Source organism: Polyergus mexicanus, unplaced genomic scaffold (assembly GCF_030449975.1).
Source record: "Polyergus mexicanus isolate NDT 795.1 unplaced genomic scaffold, iyPolMexi1.0 SCAF_8, whole genome shotgun sequence".
Lineage (NCBI taxonomy): Eukaryota > Metazoa > Arthropoda > Insecta > Hymenoptera > Formicidae > Polyergus > Polyergus mexicanus.
The window spans coordinates 11,613,912-11,633,021 of NW_027223328.1; the positions used below are offsets into that span (position 1 = coordinate 11,613,912).

General features: G+C 37.5%; 1 protein-coding gene across 4 annotated transcripts in view; it reads right to left on the reverse strand.

Moving 5' to 3' along the window:
- Ph4alphaefb (prolyl 4-hydroxylase subunit alpha-1) overlaps positions 1–19,110 on the reverse strand; it is a 144,299-nt gene that overhangs the window by 50,018 nt on the left and 75,171 nt on the right. For 3 of the 4 annotated variants that reach the window (XM_070300486.1, XM_070300485.1, XM_070300484.1), the window contains one exon: positions 7,905–7,969. Coding sequence is in view for 2 of the 4 variants with exons in the window: in XM_070300485.1 (XP_070156586.1) it covers positions 7,905–7,969 (65 nt within the window). In the remaining 2 variants the exon portion in view is untranslated. Of the gene's footprint in view, positions 1–468; positions 691–7,904; positions 7,970–19,110 lie in introns of those variants that run through there. The other variant, XM_070300487.1, reaches the window with a different exon arrangement.

A 19,110-nucleotide genomic window follows, 5' to 3' on the forward strand; every position in this document is an offset into this window, starting at 1 on the left:
CCATGGCATTATCAGCGATGGGAATAGGGATCGTTTGTCAATGCGCCAGCATTATGTGATCTACGCGAAATCTACGGCCGGGGAAAAAAACGTGCTGAATTTTAAGCACGCCAAATTTATCAACGACCGCGGCACGCACGGTGCGCCTTTTGTCTTCTCGGACAGAATTTTTTGTAATTCCTGACTTTAATCTCAATGACTCTCCGACAGCTAATTTCAAACGATCGCGGAAACAGAACGCATTAAAAGTATCGCAACAAGGGGGGGAAAAATATGGACCATTATTTGAAAAAGCGGCGAAAAAGCATCAAACTCATTTTATATATGTAAATACAAAACATTCGATTAGACGAGTTGCTTCTTTCAGAGAGCAATAATCTTTTTGGTGCGAAAAATCGCACGAACGTGTCAAGAATTTTGTCGCAAAGCCACGTGATTACGAAGCGCGATTACAAGACCACAACAGACCAAGTAGTAAAAACGGCGGGTTAATATCTGCAAACTCGGATTTTCTTCCGCAACAAATCCTCAGCAGCACGCGAGCTTGTGTATCTCGCTCCCGCGGGTCCTTTGGTAAAGCTCCCGAAACACTAAAAGAAACTTTGTTATTTTCAAAGTTTTAACGCTCGGTCTCCTCTGCCTACGCGCTTGCTCGTCTTCTCTCTTTTCCTCCTTTTCTCTCTCCAGGGCTTTCTGTCTCTGTAGAAAAAAAAAAAATAAAAATAAAAATAAATAAATAAAGAAACGTCGTGAGAGAAAGTGCGCGAGACAAATAAAAAACGAGCAAAAGAAAAAGAGAAAAAAAGAGAGATAAAGAGAGAGAGAGAGAGAGACACACACAGTGTTCTCGACGATAATACGTACAAAGTAACCGAAGCGCACCGTCCCGATCCGTATTTCTTTCGACTGTTCCCCGAATGTGAGTCTAGAATCTAGAGTACGGCGTCACTTTTGGTAGCACGGAAACTCATTTTCCACATCGGCGATCCTCGAAATTGTCGCGATACGTGAAATAGAAACGAGACGGACAACTATCTTTCCCGCATACTCCGTGTTTTCAACGTGACGACTCTCTGGCCGTTTTGCGTTACCGCACAACTAGAGTTCATAAAAATTCATGAAACGAGTTTTTACGCATTCGTCCATCGCGGAATTTCGACAGACGTTCACGGCAAACGAACGAAAAATTAGTCTTCCTTAGTCAGGATTATTCGACGATACGCATCTCGTTATTCTTTCCTATCAAATTATTTTATATTGTTGTTCAGGACCCGACAAAAAAAAAAAAAATTTAATACACTGTACATATATTACGAGTATCATTAATGTGAGAAAAATATACATTTAATGTGAAAGATGATGCAGTATCATATTGAAAAAAATGTGACGAAAATACTGTAAAGAATATTACGCATTTATGTTAAAATAAGAAAGCATATATATATATATATATGTATTATATAATATGCGTTTTTTCCATTTTTCTAAGACGTATGACAAGTGACTTTGAAATATTCGTATAAATTATTAATGTGTTCCGTGCGCGCGGAATAATATAGATAAATATCTCTACAAAATCATAAAAACTTGACACAGCAACGAGTTAGTCTTGTTTACGATAAAAAATATGTTCAAACTCTATAAACATTTCATTTAAATGCGCGAAAATTTCGTCATCTATAGCTTTTCGTCATGGAAATCACCGTCCATTTATCTGTCGTTTAATTTTCAAAAAGATCCGATAACAGAGCAAGAATGAAGATTAGCTGTCATAAATCGAAACGATACTCCGTTTCCTCCCCCGTGTGCACGCTTATATCACACTGTATATCACACGTATTCTGTAAATTCTGGCAATGCCGCCGAGGAGCCGTTAGTCAAATCGAATCTGATCGCGTTACTTTCGCGATCGCACGACCTCGGGGCGTTGTTACTCTTGTCGCGGATCGCGTCTTATCGATATCTATGACCCCGATAAATCGAGAACAAGGATCCTCCTTCCCAGTACGGTGACTAAAACTCGCATGTGGCGTACGAACGGTAAATCAACGCGGAAGACTATCATTCTAAAAAAGAAAAAGAAAACGTCATAAACTCCGCGAAAAATTGTTACATACATATACATATATCCCATTCTCTGTTCTTTATTTAATATAATAATAGGTAAAATAATATTTCTCAATTGCACTTATTTTTTTTGCGTGTAATTTAAATAAAATAAAAAAAAAAATACTTTTTTACATATTCCCAATCGAGTTTATATGCGAATGTACAGATTTCACGAATATAAATCAAAGCGTATTAAAGCATAGACAAATATTGTATAAAAATTATAACTCTCGACGACTATTTTTTTTTCACCCACTGATTCCGCATAAAATTCACATCCATCGCGGTACGCCGACATGTGCTCGACGAAAAATTAATTTTAATTCTCTCTTTTGCCCGCTAACCCCTCCCCAAAAGTTTTTAATATTCGATTTAAATGTAATGGATATTGTTCCGTTGCGCTCCTCATCCGTTCTATACTTTCAATACATTCATATGCCATTCATCGGACAAAAGTTCGAGTTTTAAAAACGAGGAAATATAGACATCTCTATATATTGCTAAGCATCGAATTATTACTTTTCATAATCCATATTTTTCGCTAAAATGAGCTTCTCCTCGTTTCGGGTAACATTGAAAAACGAACGTACATGGGTAAATGTAAAATACCTTCGTTATATAAATCGCTCTTTCATCTCTGTTCATTATCTTCATTCCGCGTACACGATTTCATTGAATATAATATAAATATGTTACCAACAGTAATAAACATAGAATAAATTTGACAGACATCGCTATTCAATATAAATACGGTAATAATTTCTATACAATGAGATAATAATGTTAATGTACCTATTAACGAAAGTTGCCTCTGTTCTTCTTTCTCTTTCTCTCCCTCTTTAAAAAGCGTGCAATAATAAACACGAGGTTTACCTTATTTTACAAAGTTATCAGATATTGTTGCGGATAAAATAACAGCGTCACGCGAACGAAAATACAACGCGGAAAATCTTTTCCTTTTACAAATTGAAACACGCTTTCAGCGTGCCATTTTGTTACTGTGCTGTAACAAAATTTCTGGTCGCAAAGTGCCTGTACGTTAAGGTTGGGCGAATCTTTATAGTCGTGTACAAGGGGACTTATTTCTCAGGGGAGCGGCGAGTGGAAAAAAAAGCATGTGCAAATAATTAACAAGTTTTTTTTAATATTCAGTTGCCGCGCGCGTGTACTAACATAATCGATTTCTTTTTATAAGAAAAAAAGCAAATCTGATTTCATCTAACGCTAGTTAGAGAACAATAGTTTGCGAGACGTTAAACAAACGTTCAAACACGCAAAAATTAATAAGATTATGAAACTAGTAAGCAACGTTTATACGAGCATAAAAAATAGGGAAAAATATTTATATAGATAACGCTTTTTTAAAATAATTTTCTCCATTGTAAATAAACGTAATAAAGAGAAAATATCCTTTTATATAATAATCACTTAAAAATTTTTCAAATGTCTGTTTAGTCATCTATAATCGTAACTACGTTATAATATAATTTGAATTCAACCTAATTTGGAAATTAATGTGAAATTATCAAAACGTAACAAATATTTATCTATTAAATAATAAAATCAATAATAATAGTAGTATTGCAATGTGTCAATGTGATTATGCAAGATAATATTATCCTGTCTACTTTAAACCGTTTAAACCTAACATTATCGAGTGAAATGTGGAATAATACGCCGTCGCGGTCTCGGGCTTTACGCAATATCGCTACGATACTGAATGGGTAGGAAAGAATCGGGACGAGGGCGGAATAGTGGGAAGAGAGCGACGTGGAAAGTCACGTAGGCCGCTTTGGTCCGACAATGATGACGGAGGCCGCCGCTGCTGTTGTAGCAGTTGTCGAGGCATCGAATTATCGCAAAGTTTCCGCGACTGCGTCGGAATACGAATGAATATACCGCGAGAAATCGCGCGCATACATCGGTACACGCACATCGACGACGAATGGACATTCGGGTGGAAAATAGTTGGCTAGCATGAGAGGAATATCTATCGCAAATCGGACTAGGAAACTAATGGCGCATATATTAATATTCGACTGTGTTGTCGCACAAGAGTCACACGAACATTCGTTTCAATTTTACAAAATTCCAACGGAGTTATTAATTAATTTTAGCCTTTAAGAAATGTAAATAGAGAGAAATCTCTTTCAATGCTTCGTAAAAATCAATTTACGTATATACATATATATAAAAGTTTTGGCAAGTTTTGGCGAGTTTTTAAAGTAATGATTTCTCTCTGTCGTAACTTGAGATTTTTTAAAAATTTTCTAAAATGAGTTTTAAATAGAAAAACTCCACTCGTGTGAAATGTAATCATTCGGCAAGGGAAGATATGGGAAGAAATATTTCAAAAAAATATTACGCGGGTATATAATATTATATCATGCGGGTTTTTTTTCAGACACTTGCGTGTAAACGTAACATAGAGGCGATGTGACAACGAATGGATGGAACTCGAAGCGCCAGAGGAAACTATGCGTGGGTGCAACGATTGAATTAATTTATCGCTCGACAGCGTTATTGAGTCTTCCAAGATCTGAAGAGGCAACATTGTTTCTCTCTCTTGCTAAATATAAGGGCCAGTGTATATAAGCGCATTTGAGAAATATAAACTATTAAAAATACTCATACAATATTGTTTTGTTTAAATAAAGCTAAAATTTTTCGCTATATATAATAAATTAGTATAATAAGCATAATAATTATAAATATATAGAAAATATATTTAAACGCGCGTTAACTGAAATTACTAATTGGAATAATAATGTACGAAACAAGTATTGTATTGATAAAATATGAGCAAAAATGTGAATCTAAAAGATGTCCGTCGAATAAGAGAAAAATGAATATTAACATACAAGACTTAAACATATCGTTTCATCTTAATCATTTTAAATTCCATAAAAAAAAAAAAAACAGTTTTCTTAAATATCTTGAATTTTTATTTCAAATACCATTTAGAGAATCCGCCCATGTACACAATACGAGCTTTCTATAAATACGCAAAATTTATAAAAATATAAGATTTAGAAAAGTAAAATTGAACCTGTAATATTCCTTTTGTTAGAGTCTTCCTCTCGTTATAATATACCTCCCTTATAAATATTCCAATATTTCAGATAAATATCTTTAAACAAAGAAATTCAGAGTGATTTTATTCGATTTGCACGACTATTTAAATATTTCAGACTTTGTTCAAAATACTAATTCGTACGAGCGAATAATTTATCACATCGAAAAACGCTTCGATCGCTTAAAATTCCCAGCGTACGAAGGAAATTCTCTTCTCGTCACCCATTGCGTTTGCAAATTCAGCGTCGCGCCTTTTTCGGTTATTCGCATATCCAGACGCTTCTTCTTCTTCTTTTTCTTCATCCTCTCTCTCTCTCTCTCTCTCAATCCCGCGTGTCTCACGTGACCGTGCGTGCGCGAGAAACACGCGTTATCGTAATCTGCTTTCCGAGCGTATCGTCGTCCTCTCCCGGTACTGGCATAACGTAATCTTCGCCTCGTCTTTCCGGTCACGTCGAAGTCAAGAGAAGAAGAAAAAAAAAAAAAGAAAAGAATTCGAAAGCAGGCGCGCCTCTGCCGCGCGCGTTGGTGCAACTCGATACTTCTCGAGATTGAAAATTCCGCTTCGTGCTTCATCATCGCGTTCCCTCGATTCAAAATCCGAAACAAACTATTTACAAGTTTTGAAATTTTTTACTATAATTAACTTTACGACTATCAGTTACATCGTTGCGCCAATAGTTATTCTTCAACATATCGGCTACATATAGCGGATGTATATACACTGTAGCACGATTAATTTTCCAGACTTTTGTATAAAAAGTTTATTTTTAATCGCACAAACCTTAGACATTTAAAAAGTTTCAATGTAGTCATCACCTAACTCGACACACTTAAATCCATAGTCTCTGCCATTGCTCAAAGCAGCTCTGATAATGGAAATGCGAAACTTGATTCTTCGACAGTGTGTGTGTGTGTGTGCGCGCGAATAGTTATGTAATATAAGAGAACCGATTGTTTAGAGTAATCTGCTCTTAATCATTATATAAACATTCTTACCTCCTTCCTTAAAGTAATCTTTGTTCCATGAAACCGCGTATTATGCGATTGCATAATTGATTTATCAAGGCATAATATCAATGAATGATTACAGATTATTTCTACAAATTAGATATTTTTCCGAGTTAGAAAGTCGCGACGCGGATTCATTTTTGCAGGGCTCATTCCGTTTAATTGAAAGCCGAACCGAATGACTTTCAACTATTACATCATTCGATTAGGCATATTAAAGTGACGTGACGGATCGAGGACGGTAAACAACGCAGCGCTGCCGTTGGCCGATATTACGCTTGATCCGATATCGCGCATTTCGTTCAATTACGGGTGCACTCTAATTTACACCTCCCGATGTCCTCTCGCCGGCAAGCTAACAAAAACCGGCCTTGTGGCAGTCGCGAAATGAACTATCGATTTTGCATTAGTTATATATTGTATAACGCGCGACGGGGGGACGCCTAGTTTCGCGTTCTCCATGTGTGTTTAATGCGTGTGTTTCGAAAGAGTAAACATCGAAAGAGATAGATCGTCATTGATCATTTCCGATGGCAAGTCGCCGCAAAATACCAACCATTGATCACCACGCTTCCACGTTATATGTACGTGTCACTTGCGATTAATTTTCCGATATCTTTATACTACACATATGTAGTTCTTTCAGAGATTGTCGATCCCTGTAATCTAATGCCAATTAATTTAACTCGTAGGTGCAAATCGTAAATTACTCGACATCTTTTTCGATCCGTTACGCTTTCTCCACAACGCAATAGAGTTTTTATTTCGCATCGGCATCGACATTGCGAAATGTCGACGCGACGCCGGGATTGGCGAGTTTCCTGCAAATTAAAGCGCGCTCGCAACAGCGTGCCAAGTTTAACCGGACGTGCGTGAGCAAACAGAGATAAACTATATCGATGCCCCTTTTTTTTCCATCTCCCTCCTCCTCCTCCCCCCGCCCCTCTTCAAGCCAAAACGTGGGAAGGCAGGGCAATTGCAAGCGCAGTGAGAGGGTGGTGAAACAACAACGAGGGAGGCACGGAGATTTCCTCTCCCCTCCCCCTCCCCCTCTCCTTCCTTCCTTCCTTCCTTCCTTCCTTCTCCGGTGAGAGATAGTCAACGATTATACACCAGTTAAAATGCGAAACTATGAGCCGCGGTCATCGCGATGGAGAAAAATAAAGATACGTACGTATTCCAAAATAGAATGTACCAAGTTGATGTGGCGCGAGAGATTCGCAGGATGGCACCGTGCCGTGTGAATAAAAACTATTGTCCGCTCGCGTGCGAAACGATTGGCGAAACGCGCGTGTCTCCCACTCCGATAAATCAGTACGCTAATTACGTACATTAGTACGCGATGTATTGACATCTGCCTCTTTAACGCCCAATCCTCCGAGTTCAATATCAATTTTTTTCCTTCTTGGATGTTACTTATTGTTAGAGAGCATTGTCTGGATATTTAGCATAAAAAATATAATATATATATATATATATATATATATATATAATATTTAAATGTGTATATATATAAATCCAAGAGCTTACACCTCACTTATATATATATATATATATATATATATATATATATATATATATATATATATATATAAAAGATATTGGTGCACGCAGGGAAATGTTATAGTTTTTACCGAATGATTAAGAAAATAATTCAATAAATGCGTGCAATTCGGCATCAACTCTCTATTGCAAATAAGGGTACATACCTCGCTCTTGCGACTGTCAAGTACTTTTCCTCTTCCGGCGTTGCTATTAGAAAGAGTGTATAAATCTGAAAAACATGAAAATAATATAAAATTATTCTTGGAATTTGCCCTTTCATGTAATTTGTTAATATACGACGCGCGAACAATCATTATAAATTAAAAATTTTACATACGTTATTTCTCGATTAATGACACGATAGCGGAAAATAATCATATAAAATTGAATATACGAGATGTAAGCGGTTTGCATATCGAATTTTGTAGATTGTAGAAAAACAAATTCTATCGTTCTGCGTTAACACTAGTGAGTCAAATAAAAAATAAATATTCCGATACATTTCCAGATATCTCCCCCCGGGCTCTTTTCACCTTCTTTGTCCCTTTGACCAAAAACGACGCACGTGCGGGTTCTAATTACTTTTTCCCACACGGACCGTCACGGATTCTCTTTGCAAAGTAGCTCCTTCCTCCCTTTTACCCTCGGTATAAAGGATACGATTTGTACGAAAATTAGAATTCTCGCGCGATAAGATTGCGCGCGCGCGCGCGCGTATTTATCAGCGGCCCACGGTAAAATCCACGTGGAAAGATGCGTCGTTAAAAGCAGGATAATAGAAGTATGTCTAGTGCCGCATATCCGGATAGTGAGAAAGAAAAGAAAAAGAGAGTAAAAAAAGGCAAAAGAATGGAATCGGGTGGATGGAACATTTGTCAATGTTGCACCCCTCACCTTGGCCGAGACCAAGAGAAACAGAGAAAGTCAGAGAGAGAGAGAGAGAGACAGAGAGAAAGAAAGAAATGTACTAGACGGTTACATACACGCGAACAGTGTGCGAACGCACACTCTACGTACGGTACAGGGCTTTTCAACGAGGTCCCTTGAAATATGGGATCTGTTGGACAAAGCGGGGCTTTCCCTCTCTCTCTCTCTCTCTCTCTCTCTCTCTCTCTCTCTCTCTCTCGCTCGCTCTGCCGGTCCCGTAGGACCTCCTGATAACCCTCGAAAGTGAATGTAGTCTGGAGCTCAGGCTCAGAGAGCGAGAGAGCGAGAGAGCGAGAGAGCGAGAGAGAGAGAGAGAGAGAGAGAGAGAGAGAGAGAGAGAGAGAGAGAGAGCAAAACATCGCGTGTGCAGCACAGCCTCCGGGGAATAGTCAGCGGCTGCGTCGACCGGATGTGATATATACTACGCGTCTGGTTCTCTCTCGCTATTTTTCCGCGGCAATCGGTTACTTTCATGGGAAATTAACCGACGTTTCTCTCTCTTTTTTTTTTTTTTTTTTCTTTTCGATCTCCAAGTCGCCATCACTACCGGTAGTGGCCCTATCGCCAAGCGATGCGAATGGACCGTGAGCTTCACAATGGCAGCTTTTGTTTCCGGCCATTGTCGATATCTTCCGGTTAAACTAGCTAGTTTGGCGACCATCGCAAACCGGCTCCTCCGGGCGTGTACCGACAATGAACGGTATTCGAACACTAATTTAGCTCACCGTTCTTCTCTTTGTCATCGACATCGCGCAAAGTTATGCCAAAGTTTTGCAATATTTTAGTTTAATACGTATGGTCGAAATCGTGTCCATCGATTTCATCGATAATAACTACATCGAGTTTTGAAGATATTTCTTTGCTATTCAAACTTTTCAACACTCATCACACAAAATTCGATGGGACAAGTTTTAATTGTTGAAAAAATACTAAATTCTCACATTTAGCATATTGGCGAAAATTTGTTTACCCTCTGAGAAAAAAGCATCGTCGTCGCAAAAGTTTGAGAACTGCTGTGTGATTTACGAAAACCTCTGCTACTGTAAATGTAAACGATAACATCAATGAAGCGAGATGGTTTTCTTCAACCAGCGCTCGGCGCGGCGAGTGCCTTTTGACGCCCTGAGATCGGCGATTGAATTTTACAACTGGTATAAATACGGCGACGCGTCGTCAAGTGAGAACATTTCGTGAGCTTTCTTCTCTTCGCTTCTCCCTTCGTGTCTCTTTTTTTTTTTTTTTTCTTCGTTTATCCCGGGCGAGAAAACGACGACGCCGAGGAGGCACGAAAAAGAAGGCATTTTCTCGTTGCAAGATTTACGGCGTCCAAGTATCGACGAGAGCGCAGAGCTTCGAGGAGTTTTCCAGTCTGAATCGCTGGAAAATCGACGGTGACGCCGACGAGAGTGTCCCCGGTATCTATTTTGTCGTCCGTTTCTTCCTCGGGCGGGGGCCGTTCACGAGCGCGCACGAGGTTAATTTTTAAAGTTCCAGACGAATGAAACGAAAGCAGAGCTCGCGTTTCAAGCTCGTGCTCTCGATTTTGCGACCAGCGGGGCTATTGATTCTTCGCGATTGCTAGCTCGATTCGACCTCGAGAAGATCTAGAGACTAGTAAGTTTATTTTCAAAATATAGTCTGTACGTATTATTAACAACTTATAAATTATCATTTAATACGTATATCATATATATATACATATATCTTGCTTTCTTTAAAAATGTCTAATTAATAATTAATTATACGTTATAAAGTTTTTCACTCATAAGTAATGAACTTTGAATTTGTCAAATTGTCAATATTCTAATAAATTTGCTTTCAAAACATTTAATACATATGTATAAATAAATATAATCAATCATATATGTAATTGTATATAGATGAATAGAGTAAAACGAGAGAGAGAGAGAGAGAGAGAGAGAGAGAGAGAGAGTCATGTTCATATCTACGAGTAATATCAACGTTCAATGAACATATAAATTTTTTTTAGGGTTACACGTGCTTGGAAAAGTTCGATATCGCAGCGCGTATCCGTGCTTGGCGTATTCATGCGGTTACAAGAGAAAATCCGCGGCATATCCGCCGCGATTCAGCTCACATTTCCGCTTCTCTTCTTCGACTGGCTATATAACCAAGTTAATTTTAAAAAGCCCGAGACGAACGAATCGTTCGGCTCACTTCCTTTCTCTCCGTGCCATCCCTGCTTCCCCGAGGCTCAATTTCACGTTAGAATTATCGATTGTATGCGATCGAGTTTCGTCGAGTCTCGAGAACTTGGATTTATACAGGGAGCAGATAGTCTAACAGGGATAAAGGGAAAGGGAGAGTAGAGAAAATTGAACAAACGAGTTCGAACACATTTTACAAGGCGCGACCACAACCAACTTTGTTTACTTGAAACTTGGATTTTCAATCTCGCTCGAGTCTATCTCAGCGATACCAAATATGAATATCGATTACAGTGACAGATATTGATTAGAATCCTGGACGAAAAGAAATTTTCGATAAATGCAATGCACATATCAATGTTATCTATTGTTGCAATTCGTTACGACGGTATATTCGGCATAAAAGGAGAATTGATAAATGAGATGGATTTTCATCATCTCATTCAGGACAGAGCATTCTCGGAAAAAAAAAAAAAAAAAAAAAAGACGCGTGCTGCGAAAGGATAATGCCGAGGACTTGGCTATCAGGATCAAGCGCGACGATGGATTTACGGTGCTCGAGTGGTCCTTTACGGTCGAGCTAGCAGACTCTGTCCAGGATGCTTGTGAACCCCGAGGCGAGGATTGTTCAGCTAGTGTCACGAGAAGCGATTTAAGCTCGATCCTAGCTGTGGATTACCGCGAGATCCTTCGACCCGGACCGAAGCGAGTTAGGATTACAGAAGCTCGTTTGATGCCAAACTCGATCCACACGCTCGACTCCTATCATTGGCGCCGGACAATGCCGATTATCCTCACGCCATTTTGTCACGGCTCTTGCCGAATTACATTCAGACGTATGTATATCATTGATATCATCATTTAAAATACATCTTATACTAAAACAATCTAGTACAAAATTAAAATATGTACTTAAAAAAAAAAATAGAGATATATAATATCGATAGATAACAGCGAAATGTGAAATGTGTATAAATTTGTCATTAAGAACAATGCAATGATTTTAATCTGTTCTGACAATTTAATATTTGATTCGTTACCATTTGTTATACTATATAATAAAAAATAAAAAATATTTATTTCAGATAAAAAAATCATCCTTCTCGCATAAAAAAGCAGTTTTTCGTAGCTCATTTTTCTGTGCCCAAAATTTCTTCCATTTTCTATAAACCTTCCGTAAGTGAAAACGTCGACAGAAAAAAATGATCGTGGCGAATTGAGCTACTTTATATATATATATATAAATGGAATGTCTGCCTTTCCAATTCCTCCTTTCCGTAAAAGTTTGCAGTAATATTTTATCCATCTACTTCACCTTTTCGGAACCACGTAATATCGTACGTCAAAAATAAATCGCGAACGTTACGTTTCCGCTGGATACTAGGAGAAAAAAAAAAAAAAAAAAAAAAAAGAGGTGAGGAAATTCAGCAATCAAACCTGCAAATCTCCCGGGCAAATATTTTCATTTGATCGCGACTGGTGGTTGAATAATGACTGCGTGAATCAAGCGAACGCGAGGGAAAATAAATATCCGAAAAAGAATGTAAATCGGCGAATCGGTGAAAGATAAATGAATAGATATAAAGAGAAACAGATTTGAAGGAAAGTGGAAAGAGCTTAAAAAATTAAATTCTTATTTGTACAATATATACAAATAAGATAGGCATATATGAAATGGGAATAATGAGAAAGGCAAACATTCTCGCACACCATAAATTGCGTATGTTGCACGGCAAAATCACGCTCATACGCGAGAAATGAAATTTGACATTTTTTCTTTATGGATTTTAATACATCAGATAATTATTATTATCATCCATTAAAATTCCGTTTTCTCAACGTACCTTTTATTTGCTTTGAAAAAAACATGATTCTTACTGTAAAACACTTTATTCTGCCGTAGTAATTAATTAAGTTGTCGTGTCTCTTTAGACGTTGCTGGTATAATTTAACGAAGTCCCCGGTGACTGGAAACTAGCTCGCGAGCTAGCAATGAAATTATTGTCGCTCGCACGACGAATTTCATCGGCCGCGTCTAATTGAGAAAACGACGCGACGAGCGATGAATACGGAGCTCGGTAAATTGTATCTCAATCGGTTTCCCATATGCGTAAACTGCAGGATTAAACCAAAATTAATACGCAAACGAATATTCGATATACCGAAATACAAAACTTTTCTCCAATTGAATTTTCCTTCAATTGAATGAAATAATAATGATGATACGCATAAAAGTATGTTTATCGATGCACATTTTAGATTCCGTCAAACACAACACAGATTTTAAAAATGATTATCTTTAATTATAATATTAATATAATTTTTCAAGTTTTACAAACGATGCGGAAAAAGAAAAATATACATATTTTTAACATGGAAAGCTTAATAAAAAGCATTTTTATTGCCCATTTCCTGCTATGGTACGTCGGGCGGAGAGATTTTATCGCTCCTCGGAAGAGAGCGTATCAGACAATTTAAAGTACGGTACACCCGGTAAACGGGGCAAACGACTTTATCGGGATGGAAGGCGTCCCCTTATTTGCATCAGAAACGGCTCTGCTATAAATATCCGTAATTCTCAAGATCGTAGCTAGATGAGGCGGATGATCGGCTCGTTACACGCGCCGAATCCGCGTAAAGTTTGTACGATGCGTGGGGTAATAAGTGCCCCGTCGTGCGTGAGATCGCGAAATAATTAAAATATTTTATGACAATGGTATTTAAATACTTTTCTGTCCGTAAAATGAAAAAATTATCGATTACGTCGGGTCTCTAACGAGAGAAATGTACGTGTGTAAAAAAAAAATATCTGTATCTTTGATTCGCAAAGTCAATTAAATATTTCAAATAGAATTTTACATAAATTATTTTATATTAATATTTTTCATATAATTTGATAAAAGAAAAATAGCTTAATAAATAAATGAGCTTAGTAAATATTCTTATTTTATATTTCAAAAACGCACTATTTTGTTTGTTACATCTTGTGGATAAATTTAGCGAATTTATAAATCGCAGATAAGACAACAATACACATATCTCAAATAATACGCGACGTTAAAAAAAAGAGATACACATTTGCTATATGTAATAAAGAAGCTGTAAGTAAAATTAAGCTGCTTAAAATCAGGTTTTACATTTCGAGTTATAAACAAGATAAGAGATAATGAAATGCATAATAAGAGTAAGTATGATTGTCTGTGTATGCGAAATGTAAAACGCGAGACTTTTTAAGCGCTCTCATAATTATCCGGCAAAGTCGGAGAACTGCTTCATCTCCCGGCTTAATTATCGCGAGGAAACCGACGTAAAAAAGGAGTTTTCCGCAAATGTGCGCAAGTACGGTGGCGCCGATGAATCCGTCGAAAAGCAACATTGCGATAGCCACTTGGAAAAGAAAGGTAAAACGAGACGACAGACAGGCAGACACAAGCAGACACAAGCAGACACGTCGCAGGGCGTTGCAGTGGTCTCCGAACCACAGATGGAGGTCTCCGCGTCTCACTCCCCCTGCCCATCCCCTACCCCTTCGTGTCCCACACCGAGAACCGAAGTCGCATATTTCATTCCGGCGAAGGTCCACGTGGACAACGTTCTTATTACCGCTGGAACCGGCGAAATATTGGAAAACTTCTTAGAAGAAACTTGTTCCGCTGTTTTCCGTGCTTTCTCGAGAGGAGCGGGGTTCATCAGCAAAGCGCTATTCTGCGAAATCGCTCATATATCGTACATTATTTCGAAGCACTATAAGTGAAAAAAATTGTATTTAATATTAAGGTTATTTTGAAAAAACAAAACGATCATTAAAATTTTCGAATGCAAGGCATAACAAAAAGTTTAATTCCGAATGGTAAAATTATTTGAATAAAGTCATTTTAAATTCTGAAATTTTCATTATTTTTCAATTATACATTATTATTAATTTTATCATTGTCAAATCGTTGATAAAATTAAATTATTTACGCAGTTTTTTTTTTCCCCCCCTCTCCGTTTGAAGTGACGCGGCGAAAGCGTTTGATTTCACAAAATCTTGGAAACAGAAACACGAAAAAAGTTTTATTTGAGAAAAAGCTGATTCGATCATTTGATCTCTTTAAACTCAAATTATTTCTTCCTATATCAAGTTTTTTAATCTTTAAAATTTTAACATGTATGTTTTTGCAACTTGGAGAGAATAGCTCCCGTGTAGTTATCAAGCAAGCCGTATGTATACATACATACATACATACATACATATATATATATATATATATATATTTTGCTTGCTTTAAATCATAAATGACCTAGCTTAATAGGCAGGTATATAATTACTTGTTTATTTGCCACACGAAAATTATTTATTTAAATTATGTAAAGAAGTTGTCATGCGCTTTATCCCTTCTATCTGCGGAAATTGCAAAAATATCAATATACCCGCCGATAGAATCGTCAAAATTCAGGGGAAAAAAGCAGTCGAACGTTATTGCAGCCGATGTTATTGCAGCTGAACACAAAAGCTCTACTAAAGCTTTGACTAACAATGAGTCGTAAAACAAAAGATGAATAGGATGATAATGTTTGGTTGTTGAATAGAATAGAATATGTAGTATCTAGTCGATGTAAGAAGGAAATTACGATCGACAATCGATATTATCAACTATTATTTTGTTGTATAAACATTAAGAAGGATTAAAGTTTTATTGCACGCGCAATTATCGCAATTTTCATCAAATAACGTTTTGAATATATAATTTGACAAAAAGATATGTTTTCATCATTTTTTTTCTCTCCGAAAGCCTCTCTCGACATTTTTATTAACCGTACGTCTACAAAATTGACAAATATAAGTACGTCACAATATTTTTCGAAGAAAAATCGATTAAAAAACGATCGATAAATTTATTGTGAAAGGAACATATCCGATATTTTTTTTTATACAATAGGTTAGCCTTTATCGTAAAACAGCGTATAAAATTTCTACGCTACAGAGCTCAAATAAGAGATATTGTCTCGGCCGAGGATTGTACTTTTGCCGTTCCAATACGCATAATAAAAACGCTCGTGGCATCAAAGGCAGCTGCGTTATCGCGAGACAAAACCCGAAACTATCAGCGACCTAAATAAAGGAGGACACCATTTCGATATTTCAACCTCGCGTCGCGACGCCCTTTTCCCCCTACAGAGAACAATGCGACCATTTGTATTTTGCCGCAGAACTGGAGATGAAAGAGAGTCACGAGCGAATATTTTGCGCCACTCTTGGCCCGCCCCTGTGGCCTTTTCCTATTCTTTCGCAGACTCTCTCTCTCTCTCTCTCTCTCTCTCTCTCTCTCTCTCTCTCTCTCTCTCTCTCTCTCTCTCTCTCCTTCTCCCTTGCATCCCCATACCAAGGACTCTAGACTAGAAACGAATTGCGAGAATTATGAAAATTTCTACCACTACCATTTTCATAGGACAAACTTAAAAATTTTCTCCTTTCTATCGCAAAAAGATATCGTAATAAAATAACCAGATTTCACATTCGTTATTTTATCTCATCAATTTTAATTCTTCAATATAACTAAAATATATCATTCTTATATATTTATACGCCTCTTGCACGCTATTATGATTACGAATTAACGCTATCGCTTCGATCTTAATGTAATATCGTGGCCGAAAATCACGCGAGAACGCGCCGTACTAAAGGCGCGAATGTAGATATCGTATAGCTGGCGTAGCATAGTTCTCTGCGGTATTTTATCACGGCCGCGAGTGAAATCAATCGCACTTGAACGCACTTGTATCGATATCGGGCAGTACGCTTGGGACGCAATCGTTGGGGATATGGATTCGTTCGATCCGACGAGCAGCAATAGAACGAGGAGCAATAGGATTCGGTCCGACTATCAGCTGCCGAGCATACTCGCACTCGCCAAGCATCGCGCCGCAAGTTTCCATCGCGCATCGGCAGCCGCGGGACTGTGAAACCGGCGAGAGTCTATTCGAGATAGCTGAGGATTATCAAGTGGCGGAGCCGCAGCATACGCATCAGTCTAGTGTAAATTGATGGGTAAACTGCCGATCATAATTTACGCATTCATCGCGCGATATTATTTATCTCTCTCTCTCTCTCTCTTTCTCTTCCTCTTTCTCCACTAATATAATAAATTTATATATTCGTGATTTATCAAAAGAATTAAAAAGTATAAAAGTGAATAATTTCAAAGCTCTCGTGTAAAGCGATGATTCAGCGACTAAATTTACTCAATGTGGATAAAGTATATTTTTATGGAAATTTAACTTATTTTTTTTTTTTCCTTCCTTCTTTCTCATACGATCGCAAACATGGTTGTATAATTTTTGACCGCAACTTCTCCAAAATTTTCTTTACGAAAAAATTTTGAAGAGATTCTGTTTTCTTGTAAAAAGATTGTCAATGCAAAATATCTTCTAAATAACTTTATAAAAAAATAAAAAAAAAAAAAAAAAAAAAATTTAAACTACATCCTACGTGGAAATAAAATCCAGATTATTTACCGATGGGGGCCCACCACAAGTTTGCTAGAAATGAGAATTGCACGTTAGTCGACGACTCCGTGTGTAATGCACGTTTTACACGGCGAACGCGTGCATGCAACCGCTGCGTTGGTAATAACAGTGTTGCGCGGTCGAAATTATTCTAAATCTGGCGCTACAACTTCCAGAGATGCAACATCGTGCCACCGTGCGGCGCGCAGACACGGAATCCTATTGTTAATTAACTCGAGATTTGTTGCCCGAGCGGATGACAGTCCGGATGTAGCAACGTCCGTTAAATACGAACAATTTACGAAGAAGACGTAGACAAGAGTAAAATAAACTGCAATCGGCCGGCGGCGACCGGTTCCCTCAAAACTACCAAAGTCAATTGGAAGAGAGGAGGAGGAGGCAGGAGAATTCTCTCTTCAAAGTTTCGCCTCTTTTTTTTTGTGAAAGGTGAAAGAAAGCACGAGAATAGAAAAAGATCGATGAATAAAGAGTGAAAAGGGTAAACTGATCGCTAGAACGAGTTGGGTGGGTGTTTTAATTCTAAAGTGAGACATGGAGAAAACAAAGGTAAGACACTGACAAGAGCGGCGTGACAATTAGCGAAATAATGAGGGAGAAACGCCTGCCTGCTCTCTCGTAGTTGGTGTTTCACTCTGCCACGATAATCAGAGTCGAGAAAGAATCGGACCTGATTCTTTTTACCGCTCACGCATTCCAGAAGTACTTTGATTTTCTTTTATGCATAATACAATTCAACAACTTGGAAAAGTCGATATCTGAAAGCGACTGTCTTTACTTGCGTGCAAATTTTAATTTTTCAAATATATTTATTACCAGTAAATGCAAAAAGGGGTTCAATAAACATAAATAAATAAAGAAAAATAGATCGACATCAGCATTAAATATATCGCATTTACATAAATTATTTTATCCTTTATCCCATATATATATATATTATATCTTGTAATAAAATATTATTTCGAAAATATCATATGTCCATGTCACAATATCTCGCTTCATTTCTCACAATTTTCTATTAATATAGAAATCAATTCTATTAATATAGATCTTTCATATATTACATCAGCTTTATTTTCCTTTAATGAAAAAGAGCAAGACTTTCTCCACAAGAATTTTTCGAAAATATTATAGGCACTCCGCGGACTTTGCCGTTTCTCTTCAAAGTGCAGACGCTGTAATCTTCAAAAATTACATCTTTACTTGGAAAGTTTGCGCGTTCAAACCTTTTCAAAGAAAAACGATAGAGAAGAAGGCCGAAATGCGTGGAAAGAGATGCAAAAAATGTAGTCAACAAAAAAAGAAAAAAGAAAAGCGTGCTATTTCACCGAACATATTCTCGTTGCATATTCAATGGAATAGCGCACACGTACACGTGCGTACTTGACGCTGGCAAATGCGAAAAAAAATACGCCAACTCTGATGTATGATCCGGAAAAAGGGGACGAGCTTGCCACAAGCGTGCGACGATTGCAAAAGCCGTGGTTAAACAAGGACATATGCGAGCCGATAATTTATTCGAGGAAAAAACGAATAGTATCACGCACTTTCGATAGCTTTATACGTGACATCGAACGTTCTATATCTATACATATAGCTGCTCGGTCATCTATGACGCGATGTTTTTTAACTGATAATAAAAGTAACATTGTCATCTATCACGAATCGTTGAAGAACCTCGTAATCTTTGTGAATACTTTAAAGAACAAACGCGATTATTTAAATAAAACATTAAGACAATCAGGGTTGGGAACGTTACTCTATAAAA